The sequence below is a fragment of the Maniola jurtina genome, chromosome Z (genome assembly GCF_905333055.1).
Source record: "Maniola jurtina chromosome Z, ilManJurt1.1, whole genome shotgun sequence".
NCBI lineage: Eukaryota > Metazoa > Arthropoda > Insecta > Lepidoptera > Nymphalidae > Maniola > Maniola jurtina.
Window position 1 is genome coordinate 14,660,258 of NC_060058.1, and position 15,972 is coordinate 14,676,229.

Below are 15,972 nucleotides of genomic sequence, written 5' to 3' on the forward strand. Positions count from 1 at the left end.
GCTGATAACTTTCAAACGGCTGAACCAATTTTCTTGGATTGTAGCTAAGAACACTCGATCAAGCCACCTTTCATACAAAAAAAAAACTAAATTAAAATCGGTTCATTAGTTTAGGAGCTACGATGCCACAGACACACACGTCAAACTTATAATACCCCTCTTTTTGGGGTTAATAAATATAGCATAGATGTGCTGCTGTATAGCTATATTTTTAGCACTAGGTGAGTATAGTATTTGAGCATAGGTTGCAAGTCCATAGCCTGTTTGGCTTTTGACAATGGTTTTTGTGATTTTTAGGGTTCCGTACCTCAAAAGGAAAAACTTAACCCTTATAGGATCACTTTGTTGTCTGTCCGTCCGTCAATCCGTCCGTCCGTCCGTCGTGTCTGTCAAGAAAACCTATAGGGTACTTCCCGTTGACCTAGTATCATGAAATTTGGCATGTAGGTAGGTCTTATAGCACAAATAAAGAAATAAATCCGAAAACCGTGAATTTGTAGTTACATCAATAAAAAAAATTAAAATGTGTTTCAACTTTCAAAGTAAGATAACTATACCAAGTTGGCTTTCATAATATATGATAGGGCTTTACCTGTATATTCTTAAACAGATTTTTATTTATTTTTGTGAATAATTGATTTATCGTGAAAAATTATCCGAGTACGGAACACTCGGTGCGCGAGTCTGACTCACACTTGGCCGGTTTTTTCCCCTATGTGGAAACAGGAACGGCTTTCTCATTCAGTTAAAATTAGATAAAACTTACTCAATTTTCAACATTGACATTCTCAATATATTCCCTAAAATAGAGGAGATTCTATATTGCTTGCAGCTTTTGTTCTACCACTACGTCCCCCTGATGTCATTCAAGTGCCAAGCAAGATCCTTGTCGTACTGTATACAAATCTTACGGCTTACCCCAGCGTAGAATTTTGTCAGTTTTTCATTGTCGAGCATTTCATTCGGGTAGGCGATGTGAGAAGCCATCGCGTCTGCCTTTTCAAGCGCTTCCTTGCGCGTCATCTCGTCCATCCAGTCCACTTCAGTGAGCGTTTTGCGGAATTGTTGCCTGCGAAATAATAGATTATACCTAATATCAACTCAACAAAAAATATTCCTACGATATACTAGTATTATAAGGCTTAGGTATACAGCGTGTAACTAAAACGCTAGCAAAAACGAAGATTGGTAATAATACTGATGGTTACTGATAAGATACTCCAAAAAATACATTAAAGAGTTCTGTATTTTTTAAAAGTTCACAATAGATAGATATATTGCAAATAAAACATCTGACAGACACCTAGAGGTCAACGAACGTTGCGTAAGTAAGCTACTCGGAGTCAACGCCGTGTCGTAAGTGGGGCATTGACTCGAATTTTGCACGCTATACGTTGCGGGTTTGAAAAATACTAAATCGCTAAAACTACAAAATAAGGCAATTTATTAATTAAAGTTATTGTCATTGGATTATGTTCAGGTAGTATAATAATAACGCTAAGTTTTTGCTAGCGTCCTGTATACGATATATAACAAAGCACCCAGGCAACCAGCGTTGCTCTGCCTATTTAGAGTTGATTAAAATATTATCTAAGTACAAAATTTCATCAAAATAGCTAGAGCCGTATCTGAGAAACCAATTTTATATTATCATCACCATGAACACCCCATCGGGGCTCACCCGCAGAACACGGGTCTACTTCCAGAGTGAGAAGGGTTTTATTTTAACGAATCTCCTCTTAGAGTGAGAAAGATTTGGCGATAGTCTATCACGCTAAGTGCGGATTGGCAGACTTCACAAATACTCAATAAAAAACATACTCAATGTAACATTGAGTATGTTTTTTATTGAGGTATCTAGAACTCAGGCGTGTAGGCTTCCTGACAATGTTTTCTTTCACCTTTAAAGCAAGGGGTATCTAATTACTAAAAATGCCTTGTATGGCTCTATGCCTACCTGGGATCGAAGTTTGGACCCCCCGATAACCCGAAATTAATGTTAGAGGTTGTGTTAACTCACCTAATATCGTTAACCATTTCTAACGCGTTGGCCTTAGAATTTTCGTTGAAATATTTCCTGATGTAGAGGGCTCCCACGGCGATAGACATGCTAAACATAAAAGAAAAGAAAATTAAGTATGATTTATAATTAAACCTTACGCCATACCTTAAACAGATAAAGACGAGTTAAAATTATAGTTTAGTAAGTAAATGTACGCCGGGCATCAATTAGTACTTTACAGAAACACGTCTTTCTAAAACAATTTTAATTGCTTTCTTAAATCAGCTTTTGTTTTATGAAATCGAACCAAATTGTAATACTAATCCTCCTATATAGAGCCTCGATAGCTCAAAGGTTAAGGAGCGGACTGAACCGAAAGGTCGCTGGATTTTACCCTACAGGTTCAAACCCCAGCTGTTGCACTATTGTCGTACCTACTCCTAGCGCGAGCTTGACGCTTAGTTGGAAGGGAAAGGGGAACATTAGTCATGATTAACATGGCTAATATGTTTACATATTTTTAAATAAAGATAAAAAAACGGCCAAGTGCGAGTCGGACTCACGCACCGAGAATTCCGTACTCAGGTTTTTTTTTGTCATTTTTTACGATATTTAAATCAAAAATATGCATAACATTAAATAAAAATCTGTTTTAGAATGCTAAGCCCTTTCATATGATACCCCACTTGGTATAGGTACTTTGAAAATTTAAACACATTTTTTTTTTGAATGATGTAACCACAAATTCACGGTTTTCGGATTTATTCTTTTACTTGTGCCTACCTACCTGCCAAATTTCATGATTCTAGGTACAGGGGCAGTACCCTATAGGTTTTCTTGACAGATACGACGGACGGACAGACAGACAGACAACAAAGTGATCTTATAAGGGTTCCGTATTTCCTTTTGTGGTACGGCACCGTAAAAATTACCTCACGCTAGCAGTGTCAGCGCATTCCTTCCACCGGCTCTCGCGCTCAGTCTTTCCAGAGAGTGCTGTCACATAGGCCAGTTGCCGCCGCCGCAAATCCTCCGTCAAGTAAGACACGGAAGCGCCTGCCACACGCCACATAACGTAGTTGGCTTGTACACGCTTGGGTGTATTTTCAAGAAGTTCCTGTTGTAGAAAAAAAAGTAACATAAGCAATAGAAAAAGATTTTAATATACCATTGGTTGGTACCAATATGCTATTCCTTCCTACCAAGAACAACCAGCAAAAAACCGACTAGGTGCGAGTGAGACTCGCGCAGTGAGGGTTCCGTACTCGGGTATTTTTCCAACATTTTCCACGATAAATCAAAAACTTATGCACAAAAATATTTGTTTATCCATGGAAATAAAAAGTTTCCATGGATTTTAAACAACCTAAATATACATAATCACGCAGACGCGGGCATAATTTAGTATCATGTAACAAAATCGAATTCTGTGGCATTACGCTGCGGACGATCGGTAACGGAATTTCTGTGCAATGTATCTAACGCTTAGAATTTATCTACAGAAAAGAAGCGATAGCTCAGGCAACAGTTATAGAAGTTCTGTCAACAGAACTACTAGAAATAAACTATAGTCAATGGGAGACCAGGCTTACAAACCTCGAGGTCGGTCATGTATTTAGGAACGTTGACTATGGCGATTTCGTCCAGACCAACTTGGATGTGTGGAGCCAGGAGGCGGTTGATGTAAGTCAGCCAGGGGATCCTACAAACGAAAAGTAATAGTTAAAAATGCTACACAAAACAATAAATAAGTTTGAATTTTGATGTCACATAAAAAATCGGCCACGTGCGCGTCAGATTCGCGTACCGAGGGTTCCGTATTCAGGTATTTTATCCAATATTTAATACGATAAATCTAAAAATTTTATGCATGAAAATAAATAAAAATCTGTTATATAATGTACAAATAAAGCCCTTTCATGGAATACCCCACTTGGTATAGTTATCTTACTTTGAAAGTTGGAAATATTCATTATACTTATTATGTATTATGTTCACTTTTATTTTGTGACGTAATCACAAATTCACGGTTTTCGGATTTTTTCTTTACTTGTGTTATAATGCTATAAGACCTATCTACCTGCTAAAACTCATGATTCTAGGTCAACGGGAAGTACCCTATAGGTTTTCTTGACAGACACAACAGATGTACAGACAGACTGACAGACAGACAACAAAGTGATCCTATAAGTGTTCCGTTTTTCCTATTGAGAGGTACAGAACTCTAAAAAACTTCTGACGTTAACAGGGCTCTCTCCGTCACTCTTTTCATACAATCGTAGTTCCAATTTCATTTGAATATTAAGCAACCAAAGTCCATGAAATTTTGCAGACATATTCTAGAAACTAATATCTGTGTCTGTGGTGTTTTAGATTTTTCTAAAAATATGTAGTTTTAAAATTACAGGTTCTCAAAGATTTGTATGAAATTTTTTAAGACCGCGTAACTTTGAAACCGAATATTTTAACAGAAATCTGGAAAACCACAGACATAGATATTAGTTTCTAGAATATGTATGCAAAATTTCATGGACTTTGGTTGCTTAGTATTCAAATGAAATTGGAACTACGATTGTATGAAACGAGTGACGAAGAGAGCCCTCTTAAACCTGTGGAGAGCACGTAAAGCTGTTGATCTCCCTCAAGTCATGTCAAATTGCTGACCCATCGTCTATAAGAGTAAGGAAGGGAATAGAAAGTGCATCTGTGTATGCGTACACATTTTTTGCACTACAATATTTTCCGCGATGGTATTATGGTTAATCTATATGAAAATTAGCCACAGAGGCTTAAATTCGACCGGAATGACATGGATCCATATCTATGCATGGATCATTACCGTCGTCATCATGATCAATCCATCACCGGCATACTACTGAGCACGAGTCTCCTCTTAGAATGAAAACGGTTTAGGCCATAGTCCGCCGAGCTTGCCCAGTACGGTAAGGATTGAGTATGCAGTCGCATCTTGTAGCGGTTGGTCATGTCCACACAAGTAGAAATAGTCATGATTGATGAGGATGATAATGAGTCATGATCTACCTATAGAGCGGACTCGAACTTTGCTTAGACTTAAGACAGAGTTAGAACGAGACAGGTATATCTCTTACATAAATCTGTCTCGTTTTAACTCAATCTTAAGGCTGAGCAAAATCAAAGTGCCTTCTATAGATCTCAGCTTAAATGTCTCAGCTAGGGGCAAATAAATACCTAGGGAACTTCTGCTGCAGCTCACGAATCGTCATCGGATTGTAGAGGCTCGTTGCGTTACGACGTTTTTCTAATGGCAAGGATATCTGGAAGTACACAAACGAATCAATTTGACTCCAAAAGCCCGTGTGTAGTGGCGCGTTAGAGGATCAAAAACTGTACCTAATGGAAATGACTTAAATATTATTTAAATAAGAAAAAAGATTGGATTGTCATGGCGTCCATTTTGATATTTAAGTTGTTTTAACAATATACTAAAACTCTAAATAAACTATAAAAAAAACTCTCTATCTATTACGATTTACGAGATTCAGTCCGTTGACAGAGAGACGGAATGACGGACGGATGGATGGACAACGGACGCTTAATAATAGGGTCCCGTTGGCACCCGTCGTGTACGGAACCCTAAAAATTAGAGTTGTGGGCCACATTTATTGCAATCCACATCAATTGACGGCCGTCACTACCGTAATTTAACCAATCTGCCGAAACCTTGGCGCGCTGAACTTTTACCTACCAGACAATATATTAAGACAGGCCGTATATCGGGTGGTATGGAATCAATGGGCCCTTTACCAGACAATGGCAGGCAGTATATCTGGTGGTACGGAGTCAATGGGCCCAATCGCTGGTGCAGTTCCATGGGTCGCAGCCGAAGTAACAGGCGCGCGCAACGGACGCGCCGTAGCTGACCTGACAATACTGAACTATGAAAATGTATGGCCCTCACATCAAACGGGTGCGCCCGACGTCATACATTGTAATAGTACCTAAACAGCGGCGCGTCTGTCGCGTTCAATTTATTTTTTTTAAATTAGGAAGCATGAAAAATAAGAGCAGGTTTTGTCAACAGTGTGCGGTCGCCCAAACAGACTGAAAATCAGTACGATATTATTTCGTTTCATGTATTCACTAAACGCCTGAAGTCGTTACATTGATATTTATTTCGGGTGGCATTGAGCGAATTATGGCAGCTACATGTTGCTACACACTGGTGAAAGAAACACAAATCACGACGCACGTTGAATCGTATAAAGAGCTAGAGGTTAAGGCTGAGAACTTAATCTGTAGAGCCCACTTTGACTTTACTCAGACTTAAGATTGAGTTAAAACGAGACAGATTAATGTAAGAGATATACCTCTGTCTCGCTTTTTAAATCGAACTAAAGTCAGAATGTGCTCTATAGATCTCACCTTAGGGTAAAATACTAACCATCACAATCAGAGTTAATGCGAGTGACATCAATAGCAACAGCTGCATCAGTAGTGTCCTGAGTGTATGTTTTCATATAAAAAAATCAGTGAAGTGCGAGTCGGACCCGCACACGAAAGGTTCAGTACCCACCATCGTAAAAGATATAAAGTTAGGTTAGGTACGCGACAGGTCGAGATGGCAACCGGGGTGGGAACGCCCCGCACAGCCCCCGCGCTTATCCAGTGCGGGATAGCACGGGTGATCGTAAAAATTGATAAGACTTACATTGGCAAGTTTCATTTCGAACATCAGTGAGTCTTTGAGCTCAACCTCGGCGCGGGCACGATCTGCTCCCAGGAGGGTGGCGATGTCGACCATGTACTCGTAGTAGGCCACCACCAGCTTGTCGCTGAAGCCTCGGTTCAAGTACTCCCGGCTCAAACCCAGAGATGCCTGATCGAGCTGTGGAATAACATTTATGTTTTTTATTCATTATTGCGTTATTATTATTTGCGTGCATTATTTTTGCGTGTCACATGTATGTATCTACTTACAAGAATAACAATAGCATATAGCATATAAAAATCTTTACTTGAAAGGGTCCAGTTTAAGAAATTAGCTCTAGACTATAACCCACAAATTAGTCGATACTAGAGCTAATTTCTTAAACTGGACCCTTTCAAGTAAAGATTTTTATATAAACCTGTGAGGATGATACTGCCATTGGCGCAATTAAAATGCCAGAAGCCTACGTTGTCGTATTAGTTTACAAATTGCGAAAAACCAAATTAAATTCGAATTGTCGCTTGGCCCTTAAGTAGGTTTACAAGTACGTTCCTTAGTTATGTAAGAACCTTTAAGATCCCCATATTATTGGTTTTCCTGTACGTGTGAGGGTCAGTTACATACCTACTTGCGAAATAAATACTGAATTCGCCGGCGAGGACAACGGTAAAGAAGATTTATAGCTAAGTAAATAAATTCCTATTGTGAATCTTGCGAAGGTGATACAGCGACATTCAGTATACACGATTCTTTATTAATAATAACATGTTTTTTTTCTGGATTACCATTTTTCTATGATTTATCAGAAATCAGAATATTGATACCAATTGTGTCGAACTTGTCTCCTGGCCACATTTACGGCTAACTACGTGATGTGCAACGGCATTCACAATACCGTTTGGCGTTAGACGATTTTAACCCCAATTCAATAGGCATTTGACGTTACCCGTTCAAGTGTGGCCACTATTTTTATTAACGCGTTTATAGCGATTAATAACTATAACGTTGTTGGGCATTGACGTTAACCTTAATGTGGGCTGAGCATAGGAGATAAAGGAGTAATAACCCTAGCGCGCTTCGCAGTACTTTCTGTACAAACTTCGTTTGGTTCTAATTTGAATATTAACTAATCAAACTCAATGAAACTTTGTAGACTTTGTAGAAATACACATCTGTGGCTGTGGTTTCCCAGATTTCTTTGAAATTGTGTAATTTTAAAGTTACACATTTTAAAAGTTGAATCTACATAGCTGCTTCACTGAGTGATTGTAAAATGATTTTTTGAAGAACACCTTCAATGGATTAAAATCAATGTTAAATGAGCTCTGTGGCTATAACTCATCATTGAACACTGAGTTAGCGAATCAACCCGCCGATCTGTAAATTCTTTCAAAAAGCAAAGACGTGTAGCTGGCATGGTAGAGAGCCTAAAGGAACACTTGTATAGGTAACGCCTGATGTAAAAGACGCGCGACCAACGCGTCGCAGCTGACGTGATTTCTAAACACTATGAAAAAACCGGCCAAAGTGCGAGTCAGACTCGCGCACTGAGGGTTCCGTACTCGGGTATTTTTTCCAACATTTTGCACGATAAATCAAAAACTATTATACATAATATATTAAATAAAAATCTGTTTTAGGATGCACAGGTAAATCTCTTTCATATGATACCCCACTTGGTATAGTTATCGGACGGACAGCCAAACAGACAGACAGACAACAAAGTGATCCTATAAGGGTTCCGTTTTTCCTTTTGAGGTACGGAACCCTAATAAAGACACGGGGAGCTCGAAAGCAACATAATATACCTACTATAGTGTTCAGAATTGTTCAGAATTGTCGCGTCAGCCGCAACATGTCCGTCGCTTCGGCCGCAACCCATGGAAGTCTACCTTCGTACCGTTTAAAAACATTTGTACGTAATAACTCTTACATCAATGATCCGTTTTGTGGAGTTCTTCACGTCAACGCTGATGGAGAAATCGATGAAGTAGTCCACAGAGTAACCAGCCGAGCGGAACTTGTATACAGACTCGTCCCACGTGAACGTGCGTTCGTCCCAGGCGTTGCCTTTGAGCACCGGCCATCCTCCCAAGCGCTCGAGCATGTCAAGGAGAGGCTGCACACCGCGAGCTTCTATGGCAGCTATAAAAACATAAATTAAATTAATAAAAAGATTAAATATATTTATTTCGGCCAATAAGTGTCATTCGATTCATACAATCTAATTTTTAATTATCATGACGCTTTGGTACCTTTATACCTGTAAGACCTTTATACCTGTACTACACATAAGTATATTTTAAGTGGGTACCAATATGGAAGCTGAACTGGTCTGTATACTAACTGACATACTAAAAATTCTGCTAAAAACCTTCTTTAAAGGCTTAACAACAACTGTCTACATTAACAAATATATAAGTAAACATTTTTTTTTGTAATATATGTACCTAAGTAGGTATTAGAAGATATTTACTTGTGTGCTAAAATTGTTTTGATTATGAAGTTAAGCTATTTCGCCACTCATAGATTTCATCTCAAAATTACACAAGCTTAGCAATAAAGACTAGACTAGTCTATTTTTTTGCTTTTAATTGTAAAAACTGCTGGCCACTCTATTGTTAAGTTACCAAATAAATAAATACCTCGTTGGCAAATTGAGATTTTTTACTAGGTTATATAAAAAAAATAGATTAATAATAATAATAAAGCCCTTTATTACTGAACAACAGAATGAAGTTTTACAGAAGTTTTGTATACAACTATAGTACCTAGGTATAATCTAACTAGTACATTTTTTAATTTTATTATTTTAACATAAATTTTATTATTTTAACATTAATGTAGGCACTTATTTTCTTAATTACTTATTATTATATTTTTCTATATATACATTTTTATTTTTGTTTTGTTTATTTTATCTTCAGTTTTTCTAATTTTAGTATAAGTACCTACTTTCCTTTATAACATTCCAGAGTTTGGCCTAGCTTACTGTTTCAAACAAAGTTTTATCTCAAAATATGATAATAGGTAGGTGCTAAAACTCTAAGTTATTTTTCTTTCTTTTTGATTGATTGAATGATGAATGAATGATTGAAAAAAATAGATTAAGTATATAAAAAATTAAAAACACTTAAGAAAGATAGGAAAACCTTTGGTTTCGGATGATTTGTTTTGCAGTAATTATAGTGTGTGGCTCCGGCTACACACTCTTGCGCAGCTAAGGGGCATGAGACCGGCCTGCCCGCGAAATTCAAATTTAATTTGGTTTTTCGCAATTTGTAAACTAATACGACAACGTAGGCTATATCATACTCACAGGTTTATATAAAAATCTTTACTTGAAAAGGTCCAGTTTAAGAAATAAATTAAAGTATCGACTATTCTCACAAATTAGTCGATGTGTTTTATTAGTGCGAGCATTTCGACAGCAAGACTATTCCGCGCCGTTCCAAATCTGCTGAAGATTGGACTGTGCACTTCTCGGGCTTGCCTGGTGCAGTTTTAACAGCGCAGGCAAAATGGAGCATGTAGCCGAAGTGTTAGTTGAATTATAGTCAGCCGTAAGACCGTAGACAATTTGAAGAGGTTAATAAATCATATTAAATATACTGTGTCTCTTTTATCTCATCTCATCATCAATCATTCATTTTTTTGCTTAAATGTAGGTTCACCCCATCACCACCCCATAATGAGCACAGGTCTGCACTCAAAATGAGAAGAGCGTTAATACTCTACGTCGATGGCCCATATGAGAATTTTTTTGCTTTCTAAAATATCTCTAGCTGTTCTAGTCATGCCGCCAAGCAATTTAGAATTTTGTATACCAAAACATATAAGTGGTATGGGTTTAATTAAGTACCACATTCCAAGTTCGTCCAATTTCATCTTAGACTGCATCATAACTTACCAAGATCTCGATGATTTCGAGATCGCAATGAAGTGCGTCACATCCTCAAATAAAAAAACCTCCTCTAAATATCCTACAGGCTCTCAGGCTACTAGTTATTTAGTTTTATGTCATAATATATTGTGCAAACAGCGGAAGTAACGTCACTGCTTCACTTTCACTCGCCTATGCGATTTACTGAGTACTACTTACTGTCCTACTGACATTATTATATAGTTCACCATGGCAGGACGTCTGTAATTTTTTTTCTCTCTCGTCTGGCTTTACAAAGATTAGCCAATGTCAAGTTTGTAGTTATTTACAAGTTAGGGAAACTATATAAGTATGGACTTCGTCTGTGCTGGCGGTCGCTGACACACGCGCGGCACCTCCTTAGAGCACTTCCCAGTCAGTTTCACCACCAAAAACACCAGTAAAACCCAAAACCCGGAAAAAAACACTCCAAAAAGGCAGAGCACGCGCGCCAGCAAACACCAACACAGACGAAGTCCCGTCTGTAACTTCTATTTTGAATAAGATAGCCATCTTATCTAAACTATCACATACACATAATATGTATATAGTCCAAAGGCTAGATTCCAACACAATGCGGCTGGCCTCAGCTAGGAAAGTCCATTCTTTCGTCTTCTACCTAACAAGTTTGTAGGCTAATCCAGAAGTGTCCAAGTCAAAAACCGAATTGGCAAAATAGAGTTTCGGCTTTAGACTAAATTGGCCCTAAAATTTGTAACGCAGAAGCCGAAGTTTAGGATTTGAACTAAGCGTTCTAAGCATTCTTAATATTTATAAAATAGGCCAACCGCGACGTGCCAGTATTTCAGCTTTCAGCTTGCAGTGACAGAGATCAAGTCCTAGGCTCCTAGCATTATCGGAAAAGGAATCTGGGTATTGGCTTCATGCCCTGCCATCCAAAAATCTCGGCACCCTTTTAGATAATGAAAGTTTTCGTGTGGCTCTAGGTCTCAGATTGGGAACACCGCTGTACCATCAGCACAGATGTCCGTGTGGAAAAGAGGTTGATAAATTTGGAATCCACGGACTCTCTTGCCAAAGGAGCGCTGGTACGCAAAAGGGCTCTTGCCACCATAGACGTTCCTGCGCTCATTGAGCCGGCAGGGATTAGTCGGGATGATGGCAAGAGACCTGATGGATTGACGCTGGTTCCCTGGGAACGGGGACGGGCGCTAATGTGGGACGCAACGTGCGTTGACACATTGGCCCCGTGTCATATCAGGGAGACAGATTTGTATAGTAATTAGATAAGGCTAGCTTTAAGTTTTATTGTAATATTTTCATTAAAAAAAAAGAATTTGTATAAGAAAAGAATTTCAGAAGTTTAGAGATGGAGTATAGAGACGGAGCGGGTCAGCTAGTGGTAAAATAAAACACCACAACTTGACGATCATAATAATAATCGACCATAACTAAACGTGAGCTAGTGTACCTACATATTTAACTATGAGTGAACACCATTTTTATAGCATAATAAAATGTATGATTGATCATGTTTTTGATTGTATACAGGCTGCAATATTTAACTATAAAACGTGACAGTGGTCAACCTCAAGTCTATTGTTAATAAGTATATTATTGTTATAATAATAATAAAAAAATCACCCAATAAGTTATATTAATTTGCATTAAATTCAAAATACATTATAATGCATTAAAAACATGTTAAAAGCGAAAAAAACATTATTTATAAATTTATTATTTATTTAAAAGTTCCTCAGTGCTTGAAGACTCAAGTCTCCGAATAGTGCGTATTTTGCCAGTAATCAGTAATGGCATGAAGATCTGAAACATGGTTCATCATGAGAAAGTTTAGCGATGGAAAGGGCTATGCTCGGAGTTTCTCTACATGATCATATTATTAGAACGAGGGGATTCGTTAAATAACTAAAGTAACCGACGTAGCTCAACGATTTTGAAATGGCGACAGAGCACATAGTTATAAGAATCTATAGAAGGTCCTGGGATGATGATTTCACACCAGCAAGCGCGGTGTTAGCAGACCCTTCACTAGATGGACAGATGGCAACAAACGATTCACAGGTAGCCACTGTAATCAGGCGGTATCTGCCACGCAGCGGTTCAGTGTTCTAGGTATTATTCAGATACCTATGAGAGGTTTTTTTTATACATGTGGCATAGTTTATCTAAGATTATAAATTACTAGATGATGCGACTTCGTCCGCGTAGATTTAGGTTTTTTTAAAGTCCCGTGAGAACTCTTTGATTTTCCTGTATAAAAAGTAGCCTATACCCTCCCCGGGATGTAAGCTATCTATCTACAAAATTGCATCAAAAACGGTTGAATTGTTCGCCCGTGAAATGCTAGCAGACAGACAGGCAGACAAACTTTCGCATTTATAATACGAAATATGGATAATATAGAAAGGAAATATCCACACACAACCTTAAAATAAACAGCACGATTTGGCCTTCCAATTTGTTCAAGCATGAAATCAATGATGAGCATACGTAAAGCTTAATTATGAAGCTGGTTAACGCAGTTAGCCAATGTACCAATCGAACATGATTGCGAACAGAGAGGTGTATTTGTTACTAAAGGCAGTGATGTCCTGAAAAACGTTCTCAATCTTGGCCTAACTATACCTACTAGGCCTATGTACTTACTTAAATCTCAAATTCTAAGCATGTATCACACTAATATTATAAAGGCGAAAGTTTGTATGTGTGTGTGTGTATATTTGTTACTCCTTCACGCAAAAACCGCTCGATGGATTTGGCTGAAATTCAGAATGGAGATAAATAATATCCTGGATTAGCACATAGGCTACTTTTTATCCCGGAAAATCAAAGAGTTCCCATGGGATTTCGAAAAACATAAATCCACGCGGACGAAGTCGCGGGCGTAAGCTAGTTTAAAATAAGTACAATTGTTGAATTCGTAAGATAATTATTCAAGGGGAAAACAATTAGTTACGTAACCTTAACTACGAGGGTTCCAAACAAGCCCTGGTTTGAGAAGAAGCCCACAATAAAGTCAGCCGGGTCCTTTTACTATCAGAATTTCACAATCACAAGTTTTTCTTATTTACTTAACTAGTTTATGCATGCGACTTCGTCCGCGCGTATTACAGGAATTTCAAACTCCTATTTTACCCCCTTAGCGGTTGAGTTTTCAAAAATACTTTTTAGCGGATGTCTACATCACAATAGCTGCCTATTGTGATGTAGACAAATGTCAAATTTCAGGCCTATCGTCCTGTAGTTTGAGCTGTACGCAAATAGATCAGTCAGTAAGGCAGTTCGTTTCTTCTTTACTCTCCTTGATTCTACTACCGCGACGGTTTGGAAGCCAGATACTACTGAAAAGAGCCGACAAGAAACCTACAAGTTATTCTTTTCAAAACCCATACTAGAGCATATCTAATAATAGACATTAAAAAGAGATGAAATCTTGTATCGTGTGCGGAAGGATTTGTGAGCCCACCTTATTATCCCAACCCCAGGTGAAATCAGTCAAGGCTAAATTGTAATCAATAAAAAAACGATGTCTATATCTCTATGGTTTATAACTCAATGACGGTGAATAACAATAGGGATAAGTTCATTTGCGTACTGAATTTGCAACTAAACTATAACATCTCGAGCATACAATGTATCGGTGAGAAATCTATCTAACTTGACGTGAACTAAATTCAGCTTGTTATGACTTTGGTATTTAGGAACTGGTGGTAGATTTTCATTTAACCTTTTAATGCTTCTATTTTAAATTCTATATTCTAGTATTGAGTTATTATAGTATTGAGTTTGAATTCTAGTGCGCTTTACTTCAATCGCAAATTAATTAAATAAAAACGTACCTACCTATATTCAAAAAGTTTTAGATTTTATGTTTTAAATATTAATATATAAATTTTCAGAAATATACCCTAAGTATAGGTAGATACTGTATACAAAACTCAAATTAATAGCTAAATGTTAGTGAACACACAATTGAGGAATAAAACAGTGTAATTACATACTTTTTTTCTTAAATCCGGTCGTTTTTTGTCCACTTAATACAAATTTGGACTCATTTCCAAGCAAAACAGCCTAAGAGTACTGAAATAGAGTCCAAAGTACATAATTTTGTTTGCCAAATACAATCTTGAACAGCTCATTTCTAAGCAATTTAACCAACGGACATAAACTTTGAAAATTAAATTATTGTGAAATTGAGTCCTAAAGTTGGTGATTTTGATCAAAACGATATTATTGCAATAAAGTTTCGACAGTTTTTGCTGTTGTTCGTCAGCTCCTCAATTTAGGCTAGTTTTATTAATTAATAAAAAATATGTTATTGCAGAAAACCTTGAGATGGATGTCTATTTTGCCCCCGCCGCCCAGAACAGCTTTTTTCAAGCCGCCATCCTTTATCGAGATGTTTTATTAAAGTACCAAGTTTTATACTACAATTCATTTTCAAAAAAGCTATTAAAAAAATAATTATTCTGACATGTTTTTCTTTTTTTTTAAATCTTGCCACCTCGTATATTTTGACCACAAGCTTCAAAACTCTATTACTTATCATTCCCATCGACGCAACGAATTCATTTATAAATCGAGATTGCCACTAACTCCTTGGTTATATTACTCGTATAATATCATATTATGTGAACCGAATAGAGGAAACTGAAGTTTAGTTTGCAATTGCAACCAACAGGTCAGGTTTGACTTGCCAGAAGTTTACGCTCACTGCATGCATCAGCGCCAAAATGGCGATAATCAAGTTGTTTCTAAATCAAGTTGTCAATTGCATAGGTATTAGTAGAATCAAAGAGGTATGGGTTTAATAAGAACAGCCATACCCCTTCGAGATCAACTTCGCTACCATCTTGCCTACATCATCACTTACCACCAGGTCAGATACAAAAAACTACTTAATTGAATTTGAATTTAAAAAAAAAACGAATTAAAGTCTAATGCAGTTTTTCTGACAACTCTTGTTATGCTTGCTAGGTGAAAAGCTTGAGCTAGAGTATAATGATAGTTTAGTATAGGCTGAATTACAAATTAGAATCTATTGAATATTAGTCCAACGCCTCAAGTCCTTGCTTTTGAGGTTTCATTCTCTCTTTGAAGTCATCCCTTAATTCCTAAAGGTTATCAATGCTCAAATGCAGATCTGGTATTTTATTGGCATCCGCTGGTTGGCATTCTTGTGAAGATGTAGAATTTACTACCCTACCACCTACCTTCACCTACCATCTGGTAGATGAAGGGTCGGTGGCATCTCGATCTCTGGTCCTCCGTGTTGGTGATGAGGTTTCATTTGGTTGGTTGAAATAAAAATAATAAATATAGATACGCGACAGGCTGAGATGGCAATCGGGGCGGGGACACAGCGCATACCCGCAA

At 37.6% G+C, this 15,972-nt stretch overlaps 1 protein-coding gene across 2 annotated transcripts in view; it reads right to left on the minus strand.

Annotated features, from left to right (window-relative positions):
- LOC123880250 (neprilysin-2) overlaps positions 1-15,972 on the minus strand; it is an 82,020-nt gene that overhangs the window by 11,699 nt on the left and 54,349 nt on the right. For both annotated transcript variants that reach the window (XM_045928270.1, XM_045928269.1), the window contains 7 exons: positions 8,626-8,837; positions 6,693-6,869; positions 5,213-5,298; positions 3,599-3,704; positions 2,935-3,119; positions 2,021-2,110; positions 919-1,069 (listed from right to left, as the gene is read on the minus strand). In XM_045928270.1, coding sequence (XP_045784226.1) covers positions 919-1,069; positions 2,021-2,110; positions 2,935-3,119; positions 3,599-3,704; positions 5,213-5,298; positions 6,693-6,869; positions 8,626-8,837 — 1,007 coding nt within the window. The remainder of the gene's footprint in view (positions 1-918; positions 1,070-2,020; positions 2,111-2,934; positions 3,120-3,598; positions 3,705-5,212; positions 5,299-6,692; positions 6,870-8,625; positions 8,838-15,972) is intronic.